The following is a 27,098-nucleotide window of genomic DNA, read 5'->3' as shown; positions in this document are numbered from 1 at the left end:
AAATGTCCACAGCTAAAATCCACATCTTCAATTGGTTAAGATGGTTAAATTTTTTTTTTTTACTCTAATGAAACAAATATGTCTATGATACGTAACTACAAAATAGCAAGCCAGTATTAATGAACTAAGTTATAAAGAGATAGCTTTTTATTCTTCAAGAAAATGACTGCTTTCTCCCCACCACCCCAAACAACAAGAATATATTACAAACGAGAAAAATGTTTATTAAGGAAACAATGACTGCTCTCCTTTAACAGATTTTTACAACTAAAGCACAATATGAAGACAATTACAGTTTCAACCATGAACCTATTACACGTGGGGCTTATTCGATTATTAACATATTACACGTGGGGCTTATTCTACAACTGGAAAGTTGCAGAAGTTTGTGACATGCCACTATAGATGTAAGTATTATTAAAAATTACAAATTGTTTGGTGATTATTTTGATAACTTCTTGAGCAGCAGCTCCTGTAGGAAAAAGGAGAAAAGTAAATCTTTGAAAATAGTAAAATTTAAGAGTTAGATAATATAAGCCAGAATGGGCCTGGTGGTGCATGCTTTTAATCCTAGCACTCAGGAAGCAGAGACAAGTGGATCTCTGAGTTCAAAGCCAGCCTGCTAAATATAATGTGTTCTAAGCCAGCCAAGGCTACACAGTGAGACCCTGTCTCAAAAAAACAAACAAAAGAACCAGGTGTGGTAGTGCATGACTATATTCATTGCACTTGGGAAGTAGAGGCAGTACGATCATGAGTTCATGGCTAGTTTCAGTTACAAAATGAGCTGGAGGCCAGCCTCGGGTACATGAGACCTTAGTATACAGAATACACCATAGTTACAGCAGCGTACAAAAGAGAAAAAACAAAAATAAGTCCATAAAGAAAGCAAAGCTGTTTAAAAGTAATCCAAAACAGACATAGCTTACTGAGTCATAACAAAATAAAAGACTATAATTATTTTTGTTTGTTTTTTTTTTTTGAGACAGGGTCTCTCTATACAGCTCTGACAGTCCTAGAACTCACTATATAGATCAGGCTGGCCTCAAACTCAAGAGATCCTCCTGCCTCTGCCTCCTAAGTGCTGGGATTAAAGGTCTACACCATCATGCCCTGCAAAATACTATAATTCTTTTTTTTTTTTGTTTGTTTGTTTGTTTGTTGTTTTTTTTGAGACAGGGTTTCTCTGTGTAGCTTTGCGCCTTTCCTGGAACTCACTTTGTAGCCCAGGCTGGCCTCGAACTCACAGAGATCTGCCTGGCTCTGCCTCCCGAGTGCTGGGATTAAAGGCGTGCGCCACCACCGCCCGGCAAAATAAGGTATTTTTAATTATGGTGATTTAGAAAGCTGGCAGGATATAGTGAATGGACAAAGCAAAGTTTAGATAGTAGTTTGGTTGAAAGAACTTTTTGAAAGGATATAAAGATGCATAAAGATCCTCTTCAGCCAGGAGATGATGGTGCACACCTTTAATCCCTGCACTTGGGAGGTAGAGGCAGGCAGATCTCAAGAGTTCAAGGCCAGCTTGGTCTATAGAGTGAGTTCTAAGACAGCCAGGGCTACACAGAAAAACCCTGTTTCAAAAAAAACAAAAACACAAAAAAAAAGATCCTCTTCAAAGAAAGCCCTTCTGTTGCATTCAAGGGTTGTGTGTGTGTGCTTTATTAATATTTCTATTAACATACAAAGAAATGAGTTTCATTGGGATGTATTCATACATACCTATTAATATATTTTGTTCTTGTATGTCCCCACCCTGCCCTTCCCCATCTCCCTATTTCCTCCTCTGGTTGGTCTTCCTCTCACCACTGCACTGGAATTCTACCTTTATCTAGTCTACCTTTAGAGTAAAAAAGGATAGAAGCATATTTGCTCTAAATCAATCAATCAATCAATCTCTCACATTCTGTCTCTGTCTCTTTGTGTGTGTGTGTGTGTGTGTGTGTGTGTGTGTGTGTGTGTGTGTGTGTATTGAGGATCTTACATGCTAGGTAAGCACTCTGCCACTGAGCTACATCCACAGCTTTGAAATTCATTTGTAATTTAAAAAGTCTCTACACTAAATACCACAGAGCTCCTATAAAGTACTCAAAACACAAAATAAACAGCAAAATTCCACCAAGAAAAAAAACAACCCTCTTCTTAACTGAAGCGGCTTCTTTGTAAAATGGCTGAGGCTGTGAGACTTAAGACTCTACTACACACCAAATCCTCTTTAGGCACCACAGACAAAGCAGAGCACAAGACACAAAAGTATCTGCTGTTTACTCACTTGGGTCTTTCTCTTTAACAGCAAGAGAAAAGACAGCTTAAAAGTAAACAAAGTGTACAGTATGTAAAGCGACTAAGTGCTAAGGTGAAAAAGGAAAGAGGAAGAGCACAGGAGAAGTGGTCAAGTTTATGTAGGGAAAGCCTCGGAGACGAAGGTTCAAAATCATTACAGAACATAACGTCCTTCTTCTATTTACACTTGTTAGACCTCTCTGATTGTGTCTCTCAGAATCTGGCCTAGATCTGCATAAATAATAATTTGCACTTTTCTGTGAATTTTCAGATTACTTTACTATTTAGACATAAAAGAATGATTTTATTGAAATAAATTATCAGGAATCAGGATTTAATTTATGTTTGCTTAAAATATCGTTTCTTAGATCTGCATTATTAGCATTCTGAACACTATTAATCAAACTGGATCTGCCTTCAAAACAATCATCTAGAAAGGAAAATGTCATAAGCAAATAGCTCAAGCTATTGGAGGTAATAGGCAGGAGAAGAATTTTTTAAGGTATTATTCACTTACTCCCCCTCTCTGCCGCCGCCCCCAGCCCTGCCATTAATATGTTGAAAACTCAATGCAATGGTATTAGAAGGTAGGGCTTCTGGAAAGTGATTAGGCCATGAGGGTGGAACCCTCATACATGGGTTTATGCCCTTATAAAAGAGATCCTGCAGATTTCCTTTGACATTTTTAAAAGAATAATGTGTGAGGACACAGTAAGAAAAAAACACCACATATGATTCTGGCAGTGAGACCTCAACAGACCCTAATGTGTTGGCATCCTCATTTGAATCTTTGAAAACTGTAAGAAACAAATTTCGGATGTTTATAAGGTACCCATACAGTAACTCACTTAACCAACTCAAAGAAGAAATGGTGGGAACAAATGAATAAAGGAGCTTTTATGACAGAAATGGCAGTTTTGAACTCAGCCCTTAGGTACAAAGGTCTAGGGAACGTCTCAGGGAAGTTTGTCTTTGTTTCTGAGAACTGTTGGGGCAGGAAGACAAGACAGGGAGAAGAGGAAGGAAGGTCTGTGTGTGTACTTGTGCTCAGAAGGTTAAGTGAGGTTCATGATCAAAAGCATCCTTCCATTAAACTCTTCAGGAGTTTAATATGGATGGCCATGGGAAAGCCAGAGAGTAAGGAGAACAGTGTGGAGAGCTAATGATTAACCTAAATTTAACAACCTGCTTCACTGACCTCCCTAATTAAAAAAGCTAATACAAATAGTAACTGTATTCTATAACAACAAATAAGTCATTTCATCTATAAAACTCACCTCCCAGGAATGCAGCAATGGTGTGTGGCTCAGCAGCTCCATATCGGCAACTACATGAAAAGAGGTAGGTATGAATTTTTAATAGTCTAACCACAAACAGAGAGATCATTCCTATATGATCTAAAGAATACTCACAATTCATGGACGTAATCATCTTTCACCATAACAGATAACCCATACTCCTGAAGAAAGCCAGTAAGACAGGACTTCAACTTCCCTATATCTTCTTCAACTTGATAGTTAGATACTCCTAAAAAATTACATATATATTATATATATATATTTACATTTTCATTAAAATAAATATGTGGGCTGGGTATAATAGCACACGCCTTTAATCCCAGCACTCGGGAGGCAGAGGCAGAGAGATCTCTATGAGTCTGTGAATACCTTGGTTTACATAGTGAGTGACAGGAAAGCCAAGGCTGCATAGAAACCCTGTCTCAGGGAAAAAAAAGTGATTCAAATTAACGGCTATATCCTTTACTTAATTCAATTCCAGGTGGTCTAACAAAAACTGTAAGGTATGAAACTAAAGAAAAAAGTAATAGAACATGAAACCAACATTTGAAAATATCAGAAATATATAGGTAAATCCATCACAAAGTGAAGCTCAGTTAGTCTTTGTCAGGTCCTGGGGTATGGCTTAGTTGGTAAAGTGTGGACTCGTCACACACAAAGCTTTGGGTTTGATCCCGACACCACCTAAACCAGGCATGATGACACCAGGCATGTTCCAGTGTGGTTTTTGTTTGTTTTTAAGTCTTTGTTAATTATTGTTCTATAATTATTTGTTAATTTTGTACTATCAGAGTAACACATAATAATTATTTGATCAAAGAACTAAAGAGAAAATACCTAACTTATATCATTCAATTAAAATTTTTATTTTCTTTCTTTCTGGAAACAAAGAGTCTTATGTATCCCTGCTGATCTTATACTTGCTATGTAGCTAGGGGTGACTCTGAACTTCTGATTCTTCTGCCTCTAGCTCCTGGGTGGGAGGGATAACAGGCATGTGCTTTTTCAGTGAGGACTGTGGATCTTTAAGTTTTCCAATTACTGCCTTTCAAGGCAACAACAACAGAAAATACTGACCAAGGAAATCCTTGTATCTTTACAGAGTTCAAAATTCAGAAGTCACTGATACACTGCTTGTGGGTTTCCTATTCCTTCAGGTCAAACTCAGTGTGAGTTACAGGAGTACACTATGAGCTGAGAATGGTGGTACACGTTTATATATAGTTCTCTGAAGGATAAAGCAAGATCAAGAGTTCAAGGCTACCCTGTGATATACAGCACCTTCCAGGCCAGGCTTTAAAAACTAAAAGATTTCTGCCGGGCGGTGGTGGCGCACGCCTTTAATCCCAGCACTCGGGAGGCAGAGCCAGGTGGATCTCTGTGAGTTCGAGGCCAGCCTGGGCTACCAAGTGAGTCCCAGGAAAGGCGCAAAGCTACACAGAGAAACCCTGTCTCGAAAAACCAAAAAAAAAAAAAAAAAAAAAAAACTAAAAGATTTAATAACTAAAGGAGCTGATTGTGATTGCTCATGTCTGTAATCCTAGCACTTGGAGATGGAGGTAGGAAGACTGCTACAAGACTGAAGCTAGCGTAGGCTATACCATAAGTTCAAGGGCAACCTTAGAATGAAACCCTTCTCACACACACACACTTTAAAAAGACAAAAGAGAGAGAGAGAGAGAGAGAGAGAGAGAGAGAGAGAGAGAGAGAGAGAGGAGACATTTTAGTGACTTAAAAGACTATCACAGAAAACAGAAGCCAACTATGACAACTAGCAGAAAAAAAATTTCCTTCTATACGCATTCAACCAATATTCCTCTAATAGTTTTGAGTCATGGCCTTGAAAATCAAATAGTAGTTCCTCTAAATACCCACAGAATACTAAAATTCAGATCAAGTGTGAGTTGTTTTGTTTTGTTTTGTCTTGAGACAGGGTTTCTCTGTATAGTCCTGGCTGTGCTGGAACTTACTCTATACAGCAGGCTGGCCTTGAACTTAGAGATCCTCCAGCCTCAGCCTCCCAAGTGCTGGAATTAAAGGTGAGTGCCACCACCACCAATTTGTTTTTTGTTTTTGTTTTTGTTTTTGTTTTTGTTTTGTTTCGTTTTAAGACAGGTTCTCTCTACATGACCCTGGCAAACCTGAAACTCATATGTAGACCAGGCTGGCCTCAAACACACAAGATCCACCTGCCTCTGACTCCCTCCCATGTGCTGGAATTTATAAAGGTGAGGGCACCATACCTGGCATCAGGTCAAGTATTTATTCAAGATTTTATTGAGCCAGCTATGATGGTTCATGCCTATAAATTCAGTACTTAAGAGTCTGATAAAGGAAGATCACAAGTTCAAGACCCTCCTGAGCTAAGTAAGATCCTATCTCAAAACAACAAACAACAACAAAAAAAAAACCCAAACAAACAAAAAACAACAACAACAACAAAAAGCCAAAAGATTTTCCTTTCTTTCTTTTTGTTTTTCTTGAGACAGGGTTTCTCTGTGTAGCCCAGGCTGTACTGGAACTTGCTCTGTAGACCAGGCTGGCCTCAAACTCAAGAAACCTGCCTGTTTCTGCCTCCCAAGTGCTGAGATTAAAGATGTGTGCCACTACCACCTGTTAGGAAATATTATTTTAAGGTGTGTTACTTTTGCTTATGTTGCATTTGTTTAACTCTGTGAAGCTGTGTTACTGTGCCTGTGCAAAACACCTGATGGTCTCATAAAGAACTGGCCAATGCAAGGCAGGAGAAGGGATAGGCAGGGCTGGCAGACAGAATATATAGAGAGAAATCTGGGAGGAGAGATGGAAGAACTAGCCAGAGAAGAAAGAGGACTCCAGGGGCCAGCCACCCACCTACACAGCAAGCCATGGAGTAAGAGTAAGATTTACAGAAATAAGAGAACAGGAAAAGCCCAGAGGCAAAAGGTAGCTGGAATAATTTAAAAGCTGGCAAGCAACTGGCCAAGCATTCATAAGTAAGAATAAGCCTCAGTGTGTGTGTGTGTGTGTGTGTGTGTGTGTGTGTGTGTGTGTGTGTGTGTATGATTTATTTCAGAGCTGGGTGGCAGGCCCCCCGAAAAAGAAGCAAAAAACAAACAACACCCGGCTCTTTTCTTTGTATCTGATAAGTCAACTGCTGTTCTTACCTGGGTATCTGCCATGCTGTTTATGAAATCGATCAACAGCTCGCAACATTAGGTACAGAACTATCTCATTATCCGGATTGTCCATGCTAGAAACTGAAAGAAAAAAAGAAAAAAATCAGTAGAACTGGGCAATTTACAGCATACAAACAACAAAAGGCTGAATTCATACTTAAGTTTCAGGATACGAGACAATATTAGCAAAAAATTTAAATAATTTATAAAAATAAAAGTATAAAATTATAAATAAGAAGAAATACATTTAAGATGTAACCCAGGAGTCTCATGGAATACTAGCTAGAGTCTCTACCAAAGTAGAAACACAGCCGAGCAGTAATAGTGCACGCCTTTACTCCCAGTACTCAGGAGGCAGAGGCAGGAGGATCTCTGTGAGTTTAAGGCCAACCTGGTCTACAAAAGAAGTTCCAAGACAATCAGTACTGCTACTCAGAGAACCCTATCTGGAAAAAACAAAACAAAACAAAAAAACAAAAACAAAAAAAACACCAAAAAAAGTAGAAACATGATAGTGTTAGTTCTTATATATAGCATACAATGCACTCAGTAATCTAAATACAGTGTTATGTATTTATTTTTATATAGCATATGTAAATTAAAATCATTCAGGTAAATCTATAAAATAGAATATAAAACATATACTTTATAACACCATCTATTCAACACTATTATGCACATTTTATTAATAACTTTTAACGTAGCATATAGTTGTTATACTCACTAATCTCATCTTTGTTGACTGTATCCAAACCATACTCTTCAGCTAAAGAGCGACATCTCACCACTCGAAGGAATGCAGAATTGCTGCCTGCAAACAGTAAAGACTTCAGGATGGTTATAACAGGTGAATATACTGAATTATGGGTCATTCTAAGAACAAGAAATTGGGGCTACAGGATAGCTCAGCAGTTAAGAGTGCCTGCTGTTGATGGAGAGGAACTGAGTCAGTTCCCAGCATCCACATCAGGTACCTCATGACTACCTGTAACTCCAGTGCCAAGGAGATTTGACACCTCTGACCTTTGCAGGTGCACATATCCATATACAGACATACACATGATTTAAAAATAATAAAAAATTTAAATATTCATTAAAAATTTTATTAGGTGGCCATAGTACAGCAGATTATGTTAAATATTGAATTTCAATGGTATGAACTAGTTCTTAACTCGGTTATATTCTCAGTTTTGTGTGTAAGAAAGGCTTAAAACATAACTGTACGTGTCCCTGTGTATGTTCTTTGGGGCTTCCTTTGTTTAACTGATAATTCATCTTTCTAGCCCTACAACTAACTTTTTGAAGCTCTTACTTGTGTGTGTGTTATATGCATGGATGTGGTCACCCACATGTGTACATGTGGTGGATAGAGACTGAGTCTGAGTATTTTTTTTTTAAAGGGGAATTTTTTTTAAAGATTTATTGATTTATTATGTATACAGCATTCTGTTTGCATGTATGCCTGCAGGACAGAAGAGGGCGCCAGATCTCATTGGAGATGGCTGTGAGACACCATGTGCTTGCTGGGAATTGAACTCAGGACCTCTGGAAGAGCAGCCTTAATCTCTGAGCCATCTCTCCAGCCCAATTCTGAGTATCTTCTATCAATCTCCACCCTATCGTTTTTTCTTTTGGTTTTCCACCTATTTTCTGAGACAGGGTCTTGTATGAATGCAGAACTCGCCATCTCAGATAAAGTGAGCTCAGCTCCTCATGTGTGCATGGCCAGCACTTCACCTCCTGAGCCATCTCCCCAACCTGCAACTGACTCAAAGAAAATGCCTTTACCCACTGAGGCATTAGGAGAGAACTCCAGAGGCCCAGCCATCAACTGTGTGGCAAATTCTTAATTCCACTACAGTAATTTAACAAAGATGAATGAGTACCTATGGCCCGGTCTTACAATTTCCTTTTTATTACAAGTTAATAAAATAAAATTTACCTAAGGACACACACACACCTCAGAGAATTTCGACCATTTAAAATTCCCAAGAACATTCTCTGTAGCATATTTTTATCAAGCAAAATAAGGAAATTAAAAGGACTTACAAAGCAATTTTAATTCTTTCTCCGAAATGGACTCTGGTGCCTATAAAGAGATAAATGCAGATTTTTCTCCAGCACACACACACACACACACACACACACACACACACACACACACAACAGTGGGCACATAAAGAGATAAATGCAGATTTTTCTCCAGCACACACACACACACACACAACAGTGGGCACAGCACAAAGCCAATGGCTGTGAAATGAGAAGCGCTCTCCAAGAGCTGGGAGAACATTTCACACACACCTGTTTTCTTGTAACAGGGGTTCTCATTAGATAGGCAAGTAGGCCCTGCTGCTAACGAAACAAGAAGCCAGGGTCTCTAGCCCCTCCCTGGCTGAGTTCCACACTTCTCCGTGGGGAGAAGTACTTAGTGTCACGGTGCAATATACCCAGCAACTTACCTGACCAACAGACTGAAGCAATTTGGCAACGTGATTACCCACAGCAGCAGCATCTTTCTTTGCTTTCTCACGGTAACTAAAAAAGAACAACAACAAAACCCCACAATTAACAGCGTCTAAAATTAGCAATACTTAAATCATCTTTAAGTGAACAGAAATTTATTTTTAATAACAAAATACTGATTTAGGAACATATGAAATGTGAAAAATGCTACAGAAATGCCACCAGCAGTATCTCTTACTAGTTAGAGGTCTTTTAAGAGCTGGCAGTAAGACTTTTGGAGTCCTCTAAAACCAAGGCTCCCATTATATTCTACAGCATCCAACGTAAATCCACGCAGGCAACATCCATGGAGTCTTTATTTTTTTATTTATTTATTTAATGTATGAGTACTCTATACATATGAGTGCTCTATCTGCATGTACAACTTTATGCCAGAAGAGAGGATCAGATCCCACTAAAGATGATTATGAGCCACCATGTGGTTGCTGGGAATTGAACTCAGGACCTCTGGAAGAGCTGCCACTGCTCTTAACTGCTAAGCCTTCTCTCCAACCCTAAGTATTTTTAATTATTTTCTTTCAGTCAATCTTTCATAATTTAAGGAGTCAATGATTGTAAACAAACACCTATTATCCTAGTACCCCTACCCTGACACACACAGACTTGTAAGGTTGGGTCTCCATGGATGTTACCTTTTTCTAACTGGGGTATGGTTCTGAAGAATCCAAGGGTACTGACTTGGCTTCCTCTAGGGCCAAACATTACCATACAGACAAGATCTCAGTCAGTGTCTAGCAAATCTTAGTTTGTTGTCCTAGTCTAAGAGTTGAAATAATGAAAATTTGGGAAAGGACAATTGAAGACAGAAACTAGTATGACTTTAGGGACATTGCTCAGTAGTAGAATTCTTGCTTAGCATGTATATGAGGACCTAGGTTCAATAACCGATAGTACTACCTTCACCCGAAAAAGAAGTATGACCTTACCTGGGAGAGACCCAGTTTTAATACTGATTATTTTTACAGAGTAAAATATAGCATTTAAAGTGTGTGTGTGTGTGTGTGTGTGTGTGTGTGTGTGTGTGTGTGTGTGTAGTTTTAAAATTATCACTTTAAAAAGTTTTGCATGACATATTATTGGGCAGGTTTGAAGTATGTGATTTTCCTTGGACTTGACTTCCAGGAGATAAGTTGTTAGTAAAGTATTCTCTTGGGTCCTCTGTCAGAAACCAGGGTCCTGAGTCCCTCTAGCAGGGCAGATTTAAGTAGTCTGTTATATAGTTTAAAAACAGTCAGCAGAGTATGGTGGCACACCCCCTTACTCAGGAGGCAGAGGCAGGTGGATCTCTGTGAGTTCAAGGCCAGCCTGGTCTACAAATCTAATTCCAGGACATTCAGGGCCACAGAGAAACACTGTCTTGAAAAATAAACCAAACAACAACAAAAACAGTCACTTACACATTCTGCAGTTTTATGTACTTGCTTGAATCTGCAATCATATCAGGAATTGTACCTCGAACAGGTAAATTTCCTTGGCCCTCTTTGGCCACAAATTCCTTTAAGGCACGGGCTAGTATCCAAAAAGGTGGAGTCTAAAAGAACAAGAAAAAATACAAGTGAAAGGTGTTTATTTTGAGCTGGTGTAAGGCAGCAGCATCTTTACTTCTTGTTGTTACCTGTTTGGTGATATTTATGCAGCGATCATCATTAAATATATCTTCAATACTGCTTGGGACCTAACAAAGGAACATGAAACATTTCTTACATTATGAATTCTGTCCACCTTTACTTTCAATGTTATTTCTTCAAATAAGTTCTTTGTATTTTCAAAGTGCAGTAAAATATTAACTTCTGATGTATTTAGTTTTATTTAGAATCAGAATCTGATGGAGATCTGATGGGGAAAGAGAATGGAAGAACATCCTCTCCTGCCCACTAATAGCATTCCAGACAAGCCTATTCTCCTCCATCACACATGGAGGAAAGAACAGTCCAAATAAGTCATTTATATAGTTATATCTCAAGACAACAAAGATTTGGATATTACTACAAAGTTAAAGTTGTTCATAAAAATTTAGCTTATGAAAATCCTGAAATCCATGCACCCTAATTCAAGGCTGTTGAAAGAGACAACCACTCTGACAAAGACAAGTAATTATGCAATTTTATTGCTAGCAAGATCACCATACTAATAAAAATTTTACAAACTGTAGGCTTTCATTCTACTATAGTGGAGATAAAAGAGAGTTCTTAGTGGTTCCAGTTCTTGACTGGTCTCTCGGCTCCCAACCCCACACCCTCTATTCTACTCACAAGAGTCCAAATAGTCTTTGGGATGGCCCAGTGTAGTGGCACACACCTTTAATCCCTGCACAAGCAGGCAGAAGTAGGCCAATCTCTGTGAGCTCAGGGCCAACCTGGTCTACAGAGTTCCAGTCAGTCAGGGCTACATATGAGATCCTGTCTCAACAGCAAGCAGATCTTTCTACTCAAAACACTTCAATGGTCTGCAAGATTCTGTTAGGATATGGCTCTTTCTACCTCTCCAAACTCAAATCCTTCAACCACTTTCTTCCTTCTTCAATCACACTTACTTTCCTACTGATCCTTTAACAAATGTGAAACTTCATCTCATTTCATGACCTTTGTATGTATCCTCTGCTTGAAAAACTCTCCCACCAGACCTCTGGATGTCACTCCACGAGGCCTTTTCCTGGCCCTCTATCTAGTACTGCCTCCCAAACCCAGACCTCCTTCTGCCTTCTCATATTCTAATTTTGTTTATACATTAATATCTGGTTTACTGTTCTTCAACTCCTAGAACCATTTTTATGTTTTATTTTTGAGACAAGTTCTCTTGTGGCCCAGACTAGAATTGAACTCACTATGCAGCCAATGTGGTCTTGCCCTGCTTCCTCCACCTCCCCAGTGCTGGGATTACAGGCATTTGCTACCATGCCTGGCTTTAGAATGATTAGTCTGTCAGTTTCTAAAACTCATTTTTTTTTCAGTAAAAATGCACAGATCTAACATGTACAATCTGATGTTATACATATACATTTTCAACATTCTCTCCAATTAAGATAAAAGGTGTTCCTCAGCTAGAATGACTTACAAGGCATACACTCAGCAATACTGTTTCACTGTCTTCAAAATGTCTACAGTGACTTAAATGCTTTCCTAATATGAAAGGCAGTACTCTGGCTATAAATTAAAAAAAAAAAAAAAAAAAAAAATTCTGAAAAACTTCCAGAATTATTCCAGAGCTCCCCGAATTAAAAACAAGACTGACCAAGCAGCAAAATAGTAATAACGATAGTAAGTCGTTTTTTTACTATGCAGCCCAAGCTGGGCTTAAACTCACTATGGAGCCCAGACTGGCATCCGGCCTCAGATTCATAACTCACCTGCCTCAACCTCCAGAGTGCCAAGATTACATACAGGGATAAGCCACCATACCCAGCCTGTAACTTCTGAAATGTACAAGTCATGCAGAACATCTCACTCTAAATAACAGCTGTCAGACTGAAAACGCAAGGTAACAAAACTCAAGTTTTTGAGTAACGCTTTTTTTTTTTTTGGTTTTTCGAGACAGGATTTCTCTGTGAAGACCCAGCTGTCCTGGAACTCACTCTTTAAACCAAGCAGGTCTCGAACTCACAGAGACCTGCCTGCCTCTGCCTCCTGAGTGCTGGGATTAAAAGTCTGAGCCACTACTGCCTGGCTGAGTAACACTTGTTTTGACTAGCAAAGTATTATTTATAATTCTTATCTCCAAATTCTCAACTATTCATAAACCATATACTTAAAATAATTTATATATTTCTCTAAATGAAAAAGAACAAAAATAATTTACTTTATTGCTATTATATGCTGAAGCACTAACATCATTTTAATGAGAATAATAGAAAACTTTTTAAAAATTTTTTTGAGACACCTAGCTGGTTTTGAACTTGCTATGTGGCCAAGGATGACTACTGATCTCCTTACCCCCTTACCCAAATGGAGTTATAGGCATTCACCACCATGCACGGCTCAAGACCATACTAAAAGAAAACTCAAGTTTTGGGCTAGGCATAGCACACACCTATAATCTCAACACTTGAGAGGCAGAGAGGCAGGAGAAGTATCACAACAAGGTCAAGACTAGCCTGGTCTATACAACAAATCTGAATGTAGCCTAGGCTACATAGAAAGACTTTGTCTTTAAAAAAAGAAAAAAAAATTTAAAAAAAATCAAGCTAAGTTATAGGTACTTATTTTTGACTTACTATACATTTAGGCAATATTAGGATAAATTATTACATTAACTTTCATATCAGAAAACATTGGTTATGGCTTCAGCAATTCCTTTAATACCTGGGTTATATTTAGTGCTGTGTTCACATTTTTAATAGCTTCTTCAAAATTCTCTTCATCTTCTGGAGCTCCATTCTCATTCCTTAAAATCCCTATTAAAGTAAGAAATAGTAAACAAACATGGCTCTTTCCACTTTGTCTTCCCAACATAGAAAAACCCTGTGAGGCTCGGAACAGAGGATCAGAATGCTGAGCCTCAACAGGAAATACAGCTATGATTTGTTCTTCTTAAACTATTTAGAAAATGGCTCCTTTATTCCCAAGGGAAGAGTAAATTTAAAAACTCATGAGGGAATCATCTGACAAGAGAAATCCAATAAATATTGGTTTCAAGTAATTCTTTTTTCAAAATTTACGTAACACTTAGTTATAATGCAGAAAATTACCTTGTCTAATCAAATCTCTGAAGTCCTCTTTTTCTTTATAGCTTTTAGGAATTCGTCCATTTGTCTAAATTGATTAAAAATTTTAAAGATCTAGTTATCGAAACTCAAAATATGAAAATTGAGTGTCTAAAGTCTTCCTCATTCTCCACAATAAGATTTTATCAAAAAAATATATTTCAGTGACATCAGAGGCTCTCTTAATTTGGAAAGAGTAACTGTAGGCCATTTCTCACAGTAGTTTCAGGATGAAATTTACTGAAATTCCAATTTGTTAATTAAAGATCAGTATTGAAGGAGTGGTAGTTAGATTAACCTTAAAAGCTCCCACTTGCAATACACCTTCACACAGGAAAACGTTAACCTCCCACAACCCTCAAAAAAGCTTGAAAATACAGTCACATATAATTTAATTTTTAAAAAAGGACGTACTTCGCTATACCACTGTGCTAAATATTTAGCTATGATCACAATCCATGGAGTATGGCTATGGTCCTAAAAATAAAGACACAAATTGAAGAAAGTATCAGTATTAGTTAATATTAATTCTACACTTACATCATCTTGTTTTCAATATTTACAATTATCTTCTACTACAAATAAAGTAATAAACAGAGACAAATGAACTGGTTTCATAAAAATGGCTTTAGAAGTGATTTCTGAGTGGCTATGGAATAGCTCAGTGAGTAAAATGCTCGCCAGGCATGGCTATAAGCTGAAAAGTCAGTCATGGCAGGCAGCTCCTGGAGCTCTCACTGGCCCTCAACCTAAATCAACAGCTAGCTCCAGGCTCAGTGACGAGACACAGTCTCAAAAAACAAAGCAGAAAGCAACTGAGAGAACCCAAGGTTGACCTCTAGCCTCTACAGGTACATGCATAGCTTTCTGTAAACACACACACACACACACGCACATACACACACACATACACACACACACACATACACACACAGAAAGAGAGAGAGAGAGAGAGAGAGGGGGGGGGGGGGAGGGAGGGAGGAGGGGGGCGCAGAGACAGAGAAAGACTGAGGCTGATTTCAGAGGCAGTGTCTACTTTAATCCTGGTATGTCAGGTATACAATAGTCCCTTTTTTTGAGCAACAAAATAGTCTCAGACACAACACCCAAAGGTAGTTCAAATCTCTTCATTTCAGGTATCAATACTAGGCTGAAAAATGAGAACTTGTTTTCTGATAACCAAATGAATACTTGCATTTAATTAGCTGTAGGTTGAAAAGGAATATATGCTCGTTATAGAATTTGCTACAAATATGATTACTTCTGTAATGAAATATAGTTGGCATGGTAATTTTCAAACTCTAGAAATTAAGTTTTAAGATATTTTCAATAAACATACACTTCAAATTTAAACTATTCATATATGTGTGCTTTGTTATGAAAGAAAGATTGGCTTCCAACTTTCAATTCTCTTGTCTCATCCTCTTGAGTGCTAGGATCACAGATGTGCGCCACCATACCTGGCATATTAAAACCATCTTTTAAAGTATGTGTACCTATGTGGAAACAGGGTCATGGAGAGAACTTCTAGGATAAGTTAATGCCCAGTTTCTTGACTTGGATAGTGACTATACAACAAACTTCAGGTTTTCTACTTTTTTTCAATTAAAAAGTATTTTAACCAGATGTGGTGGAGCATGCTGTTATTCTCAGTACCTGGAATCTCTGTGAGTTTGATCCCACTCTGGTCTACTGGTAAATTCTAATCCAGCCAGAGCTACACAGGAGATCCTGTCTCAAGTTTTCTTTTTTTTAACTTTAGGGGAAATAAATTTATTAAAACAAAATAAAATACTACTGTGTGATCTGGTGATGGGAATATGGAAGTTTACAATACTTTTTCACATTGATTATATATATATTTACCCATGAAAAACTTTAGGTTAAAAAGAAAAAAATTAAAGCCAGGCACAGTGGCACAAACTCTTAATTCAGCACTCTGGAGGAGGCAGAGACAGGAGGACTGTCACAAACTGAGGGTCAGACTGATCTATATAGCACATTCCAGGCCAACCAGGGTTATTCCTTGAGACTCTTTCAAAATAGCCAAAATAAAGACTTAAGTTTAACTCTAAACTTAAGGTCTCACACACACACATACACATACACACGCACGCATGCACGCACATTCTACCAACCTTTTTCTCCATATGCTCCAAATCATAAGACTGAAAGTGTTCTCTCAGTTCAGGAAACGGCTTATCTAGTCGTAGATCCTCCAATGCACTATCTGGATGAGATTCTATTACTGTCAAATAATCCCAAAAGATGTATTTAATTCTTTAGTAATATACTACATTATAGGAACTTAACATACACACACACACATACACACATTTTGTTTGTGTGATTGGTTGGTTGGAAAATGGGGGGGGGGCCTCCTTATTCTATAGCCCAGGCTAGCCTTGAACTAATGGCAATCCTCCTACCTCATCATCCTGGTTGTTATAATAGGCATAAGCCACCAATACCTGACTAAAAACCTATAAAAAAATTTTTTTTTTGAGACAGAGTCTCACTTTAGCCTTGATTAGCCTGGAACTCAGTATGTAGACCAGGCTGGTCTCAAATTCACAGAGATCTGCCTCCTAAGTACTGGAATTAAGGATGTGTGCTACCATGGCTGGTTGGAAATCTATAATCTTGATGGTCATAGTGCCTACAGAGTTTTTCACTGTGTTATTGAAGTACAACTTTTGTATAGTTAATACACAAATCTTAAGTGGGTTGTATGGGTCTGTTTTCTTTTTTTTTTTGTTAGTTAGTTAGTTGTTATGTTAGTAGTGGTTATTTTATTTGTTTTTTGTTTGTTTGTTGTTTGTTTTTTCAACACAAGGTTTCTCTTTTCCAAGACAGAGAGGTTCCTGGAACTCACTCTGTAGACCAGGCTGGCCTTCAACCAACAGAGATCTGTCTGCCTCTGCCATCCCAGGACCACCACCACCCCACACACACTTTTAACTCTTAAATGGCCCAACATCGCTTATCAAAAGCTTATTCTAACTGCACAAATGACACTACTCCTTGTGATGTTGTCAGTGTTAAAAGCTATTGTTACACCAACCGAGTGTGTGGCTTGTATCATAGCTGGCATAGAATGAAAACACTTAATTCAGTAGGAGCATTTTTTTAGAGTACTGAAGGAAAATTTTATAAAATTCTAAGATTAAGATTCTATAGGAAGAGCTGATATCAGCCCTGGGCTGATGTAGGCTGCCTACAAATGTCCCTGGTCTCCTTTAACACTGTTTCTGTAGGAACAGGAGTTAGGAAAAAGGCTTATCATGTGTAACTGAACATGAAATGGGGAAATCTAAGGCCAGTATGAGACTGGAACAAAAGATTGATGTAAAATGTTGATATAATGCAGTGGTTCTCAATCTGTGGGTTGTGACCCCTTTGGGGTTTGCACATCAGATAGCCTACATATCAGATAACTTACATTACAACTCATAAGATTAGCAAAATTATAGTTATGAAGTACCAACAAAATAATTTTATGGTTGGGGATCACCACAACAGGAAGAATTATGTTTTTTGTTTTTTGGTTTTTCTGGTTATTCGAGACAGGGTTTCTTTGTGTAGTTTTGGTGCCTGTCTTAGATCTTGCTCTGTAGACCAGGCTGGCCTTGAACTCACAGATATCCGCCTGGTTCTGTCTCCCGAGTACTGGAATTAAAGGTGTGCACTCCCACTGCCTGGCATGAAGAATTATATTAAAGTGTAGTAGCATTAGGAAGGGTAGGAACCACTAGTGTACAGTCTGGGTCAAAGCGATCCATGCACTCTTGTGGTAGCCATAAATACCCTACTTTGAGTTGGGGCCCAAAGAACCAGGCACTTGCACAGCTGTCAAGCCTCTAGCAGGATGAAGCTGTACGTTATGTCTCTGATCTGCATCCATCTACAATGCTATGTAAGGAAATAGCAGACAAAAACCTACTGCATCAGTCTAGAGAGGTGGCTCAGTGATTAAGAGCAGTGGCTGCTCTTCCAGAGGACCCAGGTTCAATTTCTAGGACCAACAGAGTGGCTCACAAATATCTGTAACTCTGGTTCTAGATGATATGACACCCTTTTCTGGACTCTGCAGGTACCAGGCATATACTTGGTACATAGCCATACATACAGGCAAGACATCCATACATATTTAAATAAGTTTTAAAAAAACTATTGAATCTGATTGCCTCTTTGAACCTGTAGTCAAAGATGTACTGCTATACATTTATTTAGTAATTTAAAACTGACTTTCTAAATTACCAAGTTTCTAAAATTACAGCTCAAGCAACCAATAGCAAGTCCCATATGCTTAACAATTTTACCTGGGTGTTCTTTTATAATAATCCTCATATAACCAACTAGTCCATATGTCCTACAGATCAAAAGAGGGATCTGCGAATTCCAGAGGACATCTGCTAAGCGTAGTAATGTACTGTAAAGGAAGGCAAAGTAAGAACATAAGCAAGTGAATATATGCCAGACATGGAACTGTCTAACACAAACAGGCAAGAGTATAGTAGAAAGCAAGCAATTTTACTTAGCTATAATCTCAAAAGTGTTGGACTAGAGGGATGTAAGACCTTAGTCTGTTTTTTTTAGGAAGAATACTGGTTAAAACACTAAACCTTTTTTTTTTTTTTTTTTTTTTTGAGACAGGGTTTCTCTGTATAACAGTCCTAGTGGTCCTGGAACTCACTCTATAGACCAGGCTGGCCTTGAACTCACAGAGATCCGCCTGCCTCTATCTCCTGAGTGCTGGGATTAAAGGTGTGCACTACCATGTCTACTTCTACCTAAACATTTCTATGATAGTGAAACACATTTATAAAACCCATATATACACACGTATAAATATTCCTGTAATCAGTAACAATTTAACTAATTTGTTTTTAGTTTTCTGGGCTTTGGTATTTCTGAAACACCGGATCCAAATATCTCATTTTTAATTCCCTATCCTTTCAAAGCTAGAATACATACAAGAGCATCAAATTAAACATTTAAGAATTTTAGAAACCAGGCAAAATGTGTACACAGAAGAATGTACATGGAGAAAACTATACAAATCAAGTAAGACTAAGAAAGATATTAACATCTAAAATTTACCTTTCAAGAAGCTGAGTTGCAACCACAACAGTAAACCTACAGAAAAATGAAGGATCATTGTCTAGAAGGTTTTCTGGACTCTAAATAAGACAAGGGGAGGAAAAATTCAACAATTTCACATATTAAATATGGCAGAAACAGTTAAGCTATTTTAAAATAAATGAGTTGACAAATTAAATTCCAACTAAATATAAATGACATAATGACCCAAAGTTCTATGTTTGGGGCTTTGAATTATTTTAAAAACATACTTTAGCACAGAAATAACAATGTGTATATAAATATATATATATATGTATTATACCTCTTCCACAAAACTTCCAGAGACATCGCTATTTAGTTCTTGTAAGAATTCCATGGCAGCTTGAGCTCGGTTCTTTTCAAAAACAAAGCATTTGACTTGAATTAGAAAGTACTTAGCTACAATGTGATCCCCAAGCTTACAGATCAAGAAAAACTCACTTGAAAATTTCCAAATTCCATGCATAGATGGGACAATTCTACTCCACAGTACTTAGCTGACACTCAAGTAGAATGTTATACAGGGTTGAACCAGACTGTCACTACCAGAGTTCTTAAATGATCACATCATTTGCTCTCACTTTTCTGACTAGGTAAATGGCAAAGATAGGTGGCAGGCAGCATTATACTGGATCAAGTTCATACCTACTTTAACCACCCACATCTATAATGCCATCGAAGAGTGGCCAATCACTAAATAAGTGCAACTTCTATTCAGAATATCAACATGAATTCCTAAGATTTTCACTTTCTGGCTAACTCTACTTACTAATTTCTTAACCGTAATACTCCATCCACTGAATATCAATGTTACTGAAGACTTTAATAAAGGACAGTGTAAAATCACAGGTGGTACTCTAAATTCTTCAACTGCCAAGAGATTTGCCAGATTAAAAATGAGCTAGAATAAGGTCTTTTAAAGTCATAACTTTTCTAGCAGCCAAGATATAGTGGCATTATTAGATGCTCACACACAACCACACTTTGTAACAATGACTACTTACCTTGCCAATACTGCTTTTCTGAAGGAAAAAACTAAAGAAGATAGAAAAAAAAAGTGAAGATTTTTATAGCAGTAAAGCAAAAGTTGTTTACCATTTATAATAGTGTGTGTATATCCCATTCAAAAGATAAACCAAGAGTGTGTGTGTGTGTGTGTGTGTGTGTGTGTGTGTGTGTGTTTTATTGTCCTTTACACACTGAGCTATGCCCCCAGCCCACAAACATTATTTTCATAACGGACTATACCAGTCTTCCTGGAGGAAGAAAAGTGGATGGGCTAGTAAATCAGTGTTTCTTCCCCAAGGCACATATTTCACAAGATGCTCTGAGAGAAAAGAGTTCCAAGAATGAAAAAGAGGAAACACCATATGGTATACGCTCCTTCTTGGAAAGTCATAATGTACTTGATAACAAAGTTTTATAGTGAAGAAATTGTAACCTTTGAACCATTCCCCAAACTCATTTGACCATGAAATCCACTGTCCCATTTAAGAGCCATTAACATTTCCTATAATCAATGTTCTGCAGACACCTGGGGAATACTGTAGTGAACTATTTGCTTTTGCAGGAAATTACAAAAGATTCATTCAGGCTTCCTCCTACACATATGCTGGTCACATCACAAAGGCCCAAACTGAAGCTGCTGATGAGAGTCAGGGCACAATTTTGTGACAAAGGCACATGGTTCCATAAGAAAAAGAAACCTTATACTTAACACATGCTGCACAATCAGCCAGATAAGCAACAATAACATAACTTTTATTATTTTACAGACACCAATAAAAGAGTTGTGCTGTAGATAGCAGAAACATACTATGACCCAAAGAAAAAAGCATCAAAGTAAATATGAACTAAATTCTGGTTTTTCTTGAAATAATGTTTACTTGTTTGGGACAAATATAATGAGAGATTCCTAGACTCTAAATCCCTGAAAAGAATAAATATGAAATCAAATTGAGAAATGTTCTGAAAATCTAAATGACTATCTGTAAAGAACAAAACATAGATCACCTATAAAGAAGCATTTATAGCATATATATGATATATATATATATATGATATATATATAATATATAATATAGTACAAGGAGATATACACCAGACTAAATTTAAAAGATACAAATGAGAAGTATTGGTCTTATTCCTTTTTTTTTTTAAAGACAAAGTCTTACTGTTTAGCAGACAAGGTCTGAATTGTTTAGCTCTGGCTGTTCTGGAACTCACTCTGTAGACCAGGCTGAACTCATAGAGATCTATCTGCCTCTGTGCTGGGATTAAATGCATGTGCCACCATGTTCGGCTTATATTTGATGTCCCAAATAAAATCATTACTCTGCACTAACACTAAGGAATTAATGCAAGGACTTAGAAAGTACTCAGACTTCACAGGTTGAGAGAAAAATGACTACTGCTTTGTAATATAAGCAGTAAAGACAGTAACAGTGAGTCCCATTTGTTAATGGCCTACTTGCCAGACACTGCCCCAGCACTTCACCTTTACTCACTCACTACTTCTTCACCATAACCTAAACATACGGTCATGAGGCTAAATTAGTACTCAGTCCTCACCCTGAGTTCATATTTTAAAAGAACAGGACATACTTGTTCCCAGCATCTTCTCCGCTGACCTGGTTTCCATCAATAATTGTAAATGATCCAATACCTGGGGAGACACAAGACAGTCAAAAGTATGTTTCGGTTTGTTTTTTGTTTTGTTTTGTTTTTTCACCCTTACTGATTTGAACGTCAGTGCACATGTGTCATTGCATACATGTGGAGTTCAGAGGCCAACCCATACAGCTGGTTCTCTCCTTCTACCATATAGGCTCCAGGGATCAAACTCAAGTTGTCAGGCATGACAGCAAGTAACTTCCCACTAAGCCATCCTGTTGGCCCAAGAATATGCAACTTTTTATCAGAACCTTAAAGAAGTTACCTAGAATGTAATCATCAATATTACATTACCTGGTAGTACCAAGTTTTTAAGAATTTCAGTTCCTGTAGCTGTTGCGTTTATTAGGCAAACATGAGCGGATTCCAAAGCTTCTTGCCCATGATCACCCCACAACCTATAAAACAAAACACAAACTGGACATTAAAAAGTTCTCAAAAATATGACTTCCTTATTTGAATGGTGACATTTAAAGTAGTCTTCCATAAAATAATATATCACATACCATAGCAAACATGTGAGATATGAACTGATATTATTGCGTGGGTCATCTGACAATGTAATTGAAAACTTTGATAAATCATCTTTTGCATGATATAATCAGGACTATTAAGCTGTGTCTTTTGTCTTTCTAGTCTTTGTTTTACTCCTTTGAAACCAGTTAATTTATAGAACAGAAAGCCTAGGAATACAACATTAAAGAAAGGCTGTAGCCAAGTGAGGCTGCATGCACCTTTTGTCTCAGCTACTCGGGAAGCTGAAGCAGAAGACTCCCTTGCAGCAAGTTCTGGGTCAGCCTGAACAACACAGTGAAACTCTATCTCCTTAACAATAAATAAGGAAGAAAGAAAGCATCTTGCACCTAAAAGCTAGTCTAGTCTCAGTTTCATTTCTTCAAGTGATGTAGATCCAGTACATTTAAGATCTTGACTTAAGATGTTTCCTCATGACATCTACAAGAATAAGCAAAAGCTTTATCAAGGAAACTTTATCATCTGAAAAAACCTTGCACTGGATTCTGCAGAAGTGCTTTAAAATACAATAGCCAATATTACTGTAGCCCTTGGTTGCCTTCCAGATGTTAAAGCTAAATCCCTATTGCTGAAGACACCATGTACTTCAGACACGAGACCTGGAGGAACTGAGTAGGATTTGACTTGGAAGCCTTCTGCCTGAGGACTAGCTTTCATGGTACACAAACTTGCAAGGGAGGGAAGCAACTGATGATTCTATCAGCTGTAATGCCTATGAATCACACAGGTGATAGCCAGCATGGCATGATAACCATGAGGGTGCAATAGTGGCACTCTTATATTGGTGGTAACCAACAGCTCTCCAATTAGACTTAAGGCCCACTCGGCAGGACAGAAATCATACCTGTTACTGGAAACTTAGCCAACTACCCAGGACTAGAGAGGTCATGGATGTTAGAGAAGAACCTATTGCCACCACTTTGCTAAGCTAACATAATTCCTAACTGCATTCTAAATATTTATTCTTATAACCACAGGTAAGTGTAGTTCTCACCACTCAACAAAGGAACTTCTCCTTGCAATAGATGGAAATCATTACAGAAAACCACAACTGGTCAAAAAGCAGAGAACAAGTGATCATGGGTGCTCAGATCCAAGGATGTATCTACAACACAACTTCTGTACCTGCGCAGAGGAAGTGACTGTAAAAGTCAGAGGGCCAAGAAATCTGCTGTGAGACCGTGTTTCCTGGAAATGACAGGGAAGGTATATCCGTGATACCACAACAATGTGGCTGCCCAAATAAGACTTGAAGAACTACACCAGCATATATGACAACATGGAAGGGGAAATCTCAGGAGGCCCCACCCATAGACAAAGAACTACATGCAGCTAGAGAATGCTGATTAAATGGTCTTTCTCACAGATGAGCCCCCAATTGGTCATGGACTATCAAGTGATCAGCTTTGAGGTCATATACATATAGGTAACATTACATGGACTAAGCAGGTTATATTTATATATTAGGGGTGTGTGTGTGTGTGTGTGTGTGTGTTTGTGTGTGTGCATAACAGTAACAGAGAAAAAGAGGCCATGATTTCAAGAAGGAGCAAGGCAGTACATGGGAGAGATTGAAGGAAGAAAAGAAAGGAAGAAAATTACATGTTTAATTGAAAATATATATATAAATAAAAGCTATAAAATATAATAGCCAATGAATATTCTAATAGAATGCTTAAAAGATGCATACATTAACAAAGAGGTATAATAAAAATTAGAAATATGTGTTATGACCTGATTGATACTGATATATCATTAACAAGTTCATGATCACAGACATACCATGGTTTGGGGGCCAATCTGGTCACTCTACTCTCCCATTCCTCAACATATATACACACCCCCAAAAATCCCAACCAACCAACAATGTACTATTTTCTTTTTCTTTTTTTTTAAAATGATTTATTTATTTTTATTTTGCATGCATTGGCATTTTGCCTGCATGTATGTCTGTGTAAGGGTGTTGGATCCTGGAGTTACAGACAGCTGTGAGCTGCCATGTGGGTGCTGGGAATTGAACCTGGGTCCTCTTGGAAGAGCAGTCAGTGCTCTTAACCACTGAGCGATCTCTCCAGCCCCCAATCTACTATTTTCTCTTCAGAACTGGAAGTATGGGGAAGTCCAAATTATTTGAAAATGCCTTTGCCAGACAAGTACAACTAGATGCCCAGAGGACTAAGAAAGACTCTGACATTCCTTCCCTGTCACCAATACAAACTGCACCATCTGAGCTTTCATTTACTGAGCATCTATCTCTTCACTTTAAAGGGTCCCAGACCACACTGCTGGCACAGGGCTTGGCCCAGAAGAAAGAGCTGACCACGGAACAGCTGTCAAATGGAGGAATAGCCTGCGAAAACCACACAGGCCAGAATCAGACTTTTTCTTTCTACAGAAATGGGGCACACGGTCTTATCTGGCTAATACATGGCATAGTTGGAGAATGAGTCTTAGAGTACTGGTGCATCCATTTTCTTGCTGGCCTGAGAACCAGTCCTTGATCTTGGCTATTACTGGCCCATCCAACTTTGTTTGTTTCCTTCTGACCCTTCTAAAGGCAGAAGCAGTTATTATGACAGATAAAAGTTAGTACTTCAAGGAATGGACTCAATAAAAATCCTCTTCCGGTATCTAGTAACCTTAAATATTCTCAGTTTTGTTGCCTATGGTTCTGCCTACACCCAAAACACAAGAATATATAAGACCTCATAACAGTTATCATGTTACCGTCTTCCTCTCTCTAGAAACTTGGGAGAAAGGATGAGTGTGAAAAAGCTAGATGGCCCCAAGTTGAAAACATGCATAAATCTGGGCCAGTTACCTTTTACAAGTCTTAGTTTCCCTGTCTGTATTGAAGAACTTCTGCCTTCAAGGATAGTCTCAGAACAAAGTGCCTGAATCCCTGATACAGTATTAACTAGGCTGTCTGTACAAAGGGAAATTCCCATCCTTAGGGACATACTGTATTGTGGGAGCTCCTGAGAGGTGGTGGCTAGCACTTTTTTAACTTTCACTGACTCAACACATAGAAGATAATAAATAAGGAATGGGGGCGGGGAGCAAGGATGGGGAAGCAGTTGAAGGATCCACCTGATGGTTTAGATATGCCTTGTCAGTTAAGGTATTTACAAATGGCTACTGAGTCCTAGAAACGCAGCTAGCATGAATTAAGACATTCTTGGGGCTGGAGAGATGGCTCAGAGGTTAAGAACACTGGCTGTTCTTCCAGAGGTCCTGAGTTCAATTCCCAGCAACCACATGGTGGCTCATAACCATCTGTAATGAGATCTGGTGCCATCTTCTGGCCTGCATATATGCAGGCAGAACACTGTATACATAATAAATAAATAAAATCTTTAAAAAAAAAAAAAAAAAAAAGACATTCTTTATGTGTGAAATAACTGATTTATAAGACAGTGTGAACAAAAAAAGTGCTTAGTAACTTTTTACGATGATAACGTTGAAATGGTAATATTTTAGACATACTACGTTAAAAACAGTATAGCCAGGCGGTGGTAGCGCACGCCTTTAATCCTAGCACTTGGGAGGCAGAGGCAGGTGGATCTCTCTGAGTTTGAGGCTAGCCTGGACTACCGAGTGAGTTCCTGAAGAGGTGCAAAGCTACAAAGAGAAACCCTGTCTCGAAAAACCAAAAAAAAAAAAAAAAAAAAAAAAAATTTATAAAAATTGTTTCGGGGGTGGGGGGGGGCGGGGGAAGGATGTAGCTCAGTTTGGTAGCTTGCCAACCATGCATGATGCCCAGAGTTTCATCCTCAGCACCTAATAAAATGGATGTGGCAGTCCACAGCGGTAATCTATCTCAGCTGTTGGGACAAAGAGGCAGGAGGGTTGCTGCAAGTTTGAGCCCAGTCAGGTCTACACAGCAAGTTCCAGGGCACTCAAGGTTGAAAGAAAGAAAAAAAAAAAAAGGTGGAAGAGCAAAAACTTATTTTTGAGCCTGGCCTGGAAGAGAACATCTGCAATCTCAGCACTTGGGAGATAGATGCTTGAGTTCAAGGCCAGCCTGGGCTACTTAAGACCATTTTTCAAAATAAAGGGGGGGGGGCTACTAGTAGTAGCAAAAATTACTTCCCTGCCTCTTTTTACTCTCCCCATCCCAGGTTCTCCCTATGTAGCCCAGGCTGGCTCCCAAATTCCAATCCACCTGCCTCTGCCTCTCAAGCGCTGGGATTACCAACGAGCTCCTGCTACCACGTCGGGCTTCTTTTAACTTATTTTAAAGGTGCCTACTGTAAAAATTATAATTACGAACACAGATTGCTCACATGAAACTAGCATCGTGCATTTCTATTGGACAGCGCTGGCGTGGAACAATACCAGACACTCGGCGCAGCACACGGCGGTCGGGATGGGGTACTCCCGAGCCCCTGGTTCCGTGAACGAAGTGGGCCGGCCGCGACCGTGCAGCCCAGGTTCGCGGAGACACCGAGCACAGCCTGGCGCGGCCCTGCGGGAAGGGGCGTCCGGGCCTCCGCCGAGCACTCCGGCCAGTGGCCGGAGCCCAGTGCGCCGGCTCCCCACGTCCCGCACGGCCGGGCGCAGCGTCAGGCCTGAGGGAGGCCCGCCCACGCCGCCCAGGCACTTAGGCCCCGCAGGCCTCAGGAGAGGCCGCAGACCCGCCGGCTCGCTCACTCGGAAACCCTGGCTCACCTCAGCTGCCGGTCGTACTTCTGCTCCTTGAGTAGTTTCCCCTGCTGCGCCATTGCCCGCCCGCCCAGCGACCAGCAAAGCCGAGGCAGTAGGCCGCCACCCACTCACTTGCGCGCAGGCGCACTAAGCGCC

The 27,098-nt window shown here is 38.9% G+C and overlaps 1 protein-coding gene across 1 annotated transcript; it reads right to left on the bottom strand.

The window, feature by feature from the left end:
• Window positions 1-203: 203 nt before the first annotated feature.
• Window positions 204-27,098, bottom strand: Nae1 (NEDD8 activating enzyme E1 subunit 1). The gene is made up of 20 exons (XM_059264233.1): window positions 26,967-27,098; window positions 22,056-22,159; window positions 21,693-21,753; window positions 20,093-20,123; window positions 19,372-19,443; window positions 19,068-19,147; window positions 18,287-18,396; window positions 16,103-16,212; window positions 14,379-14,441; window positions 13,950-14,013; window positions 13,564-13,655; window positions 10,881-10,940; window positions 10,663-10,796; window positions 9,202-9,277; window positions 8,789-8,828; window positions 7,464-7,550; window positions 6,728-6,820; window positions 3,696-3,810; window positions 3,561-3,610; window positions 204-472 (listed from the first exon to the last, which is right to left on the bottom strand). The coding sequence occupies exons 1-20, from the start codon at window positions 27,017-27,019 to the stop codon at window positions 363-365; spliced, it is 1,605 nt and encodes a 534-aa protein (XP_059120216.1). The 5' UTR covers window positions 27,020-27,098; the 3' UTR covers window positions 204-362.

The sequence above is a fragment of the Peromyscus eremicus genome, chromosome 5, assembly GCF_949786415.1.
Source record: "Peromyscus eremicus chromosome 5, PerEre_H2_v1, whole genome shotgun sequence".
NCBI lineage: Eukaryota > Metazoa > Chordata > Mammalia > Rodentia > Cricetidae > Peromyscus > Peromyscus eremicus.
The sequence above is the reverse complement of the archived record's forward strand: the minus strand, read 5'-3'. Positions and strand labels throughout refer to the sequence as shown.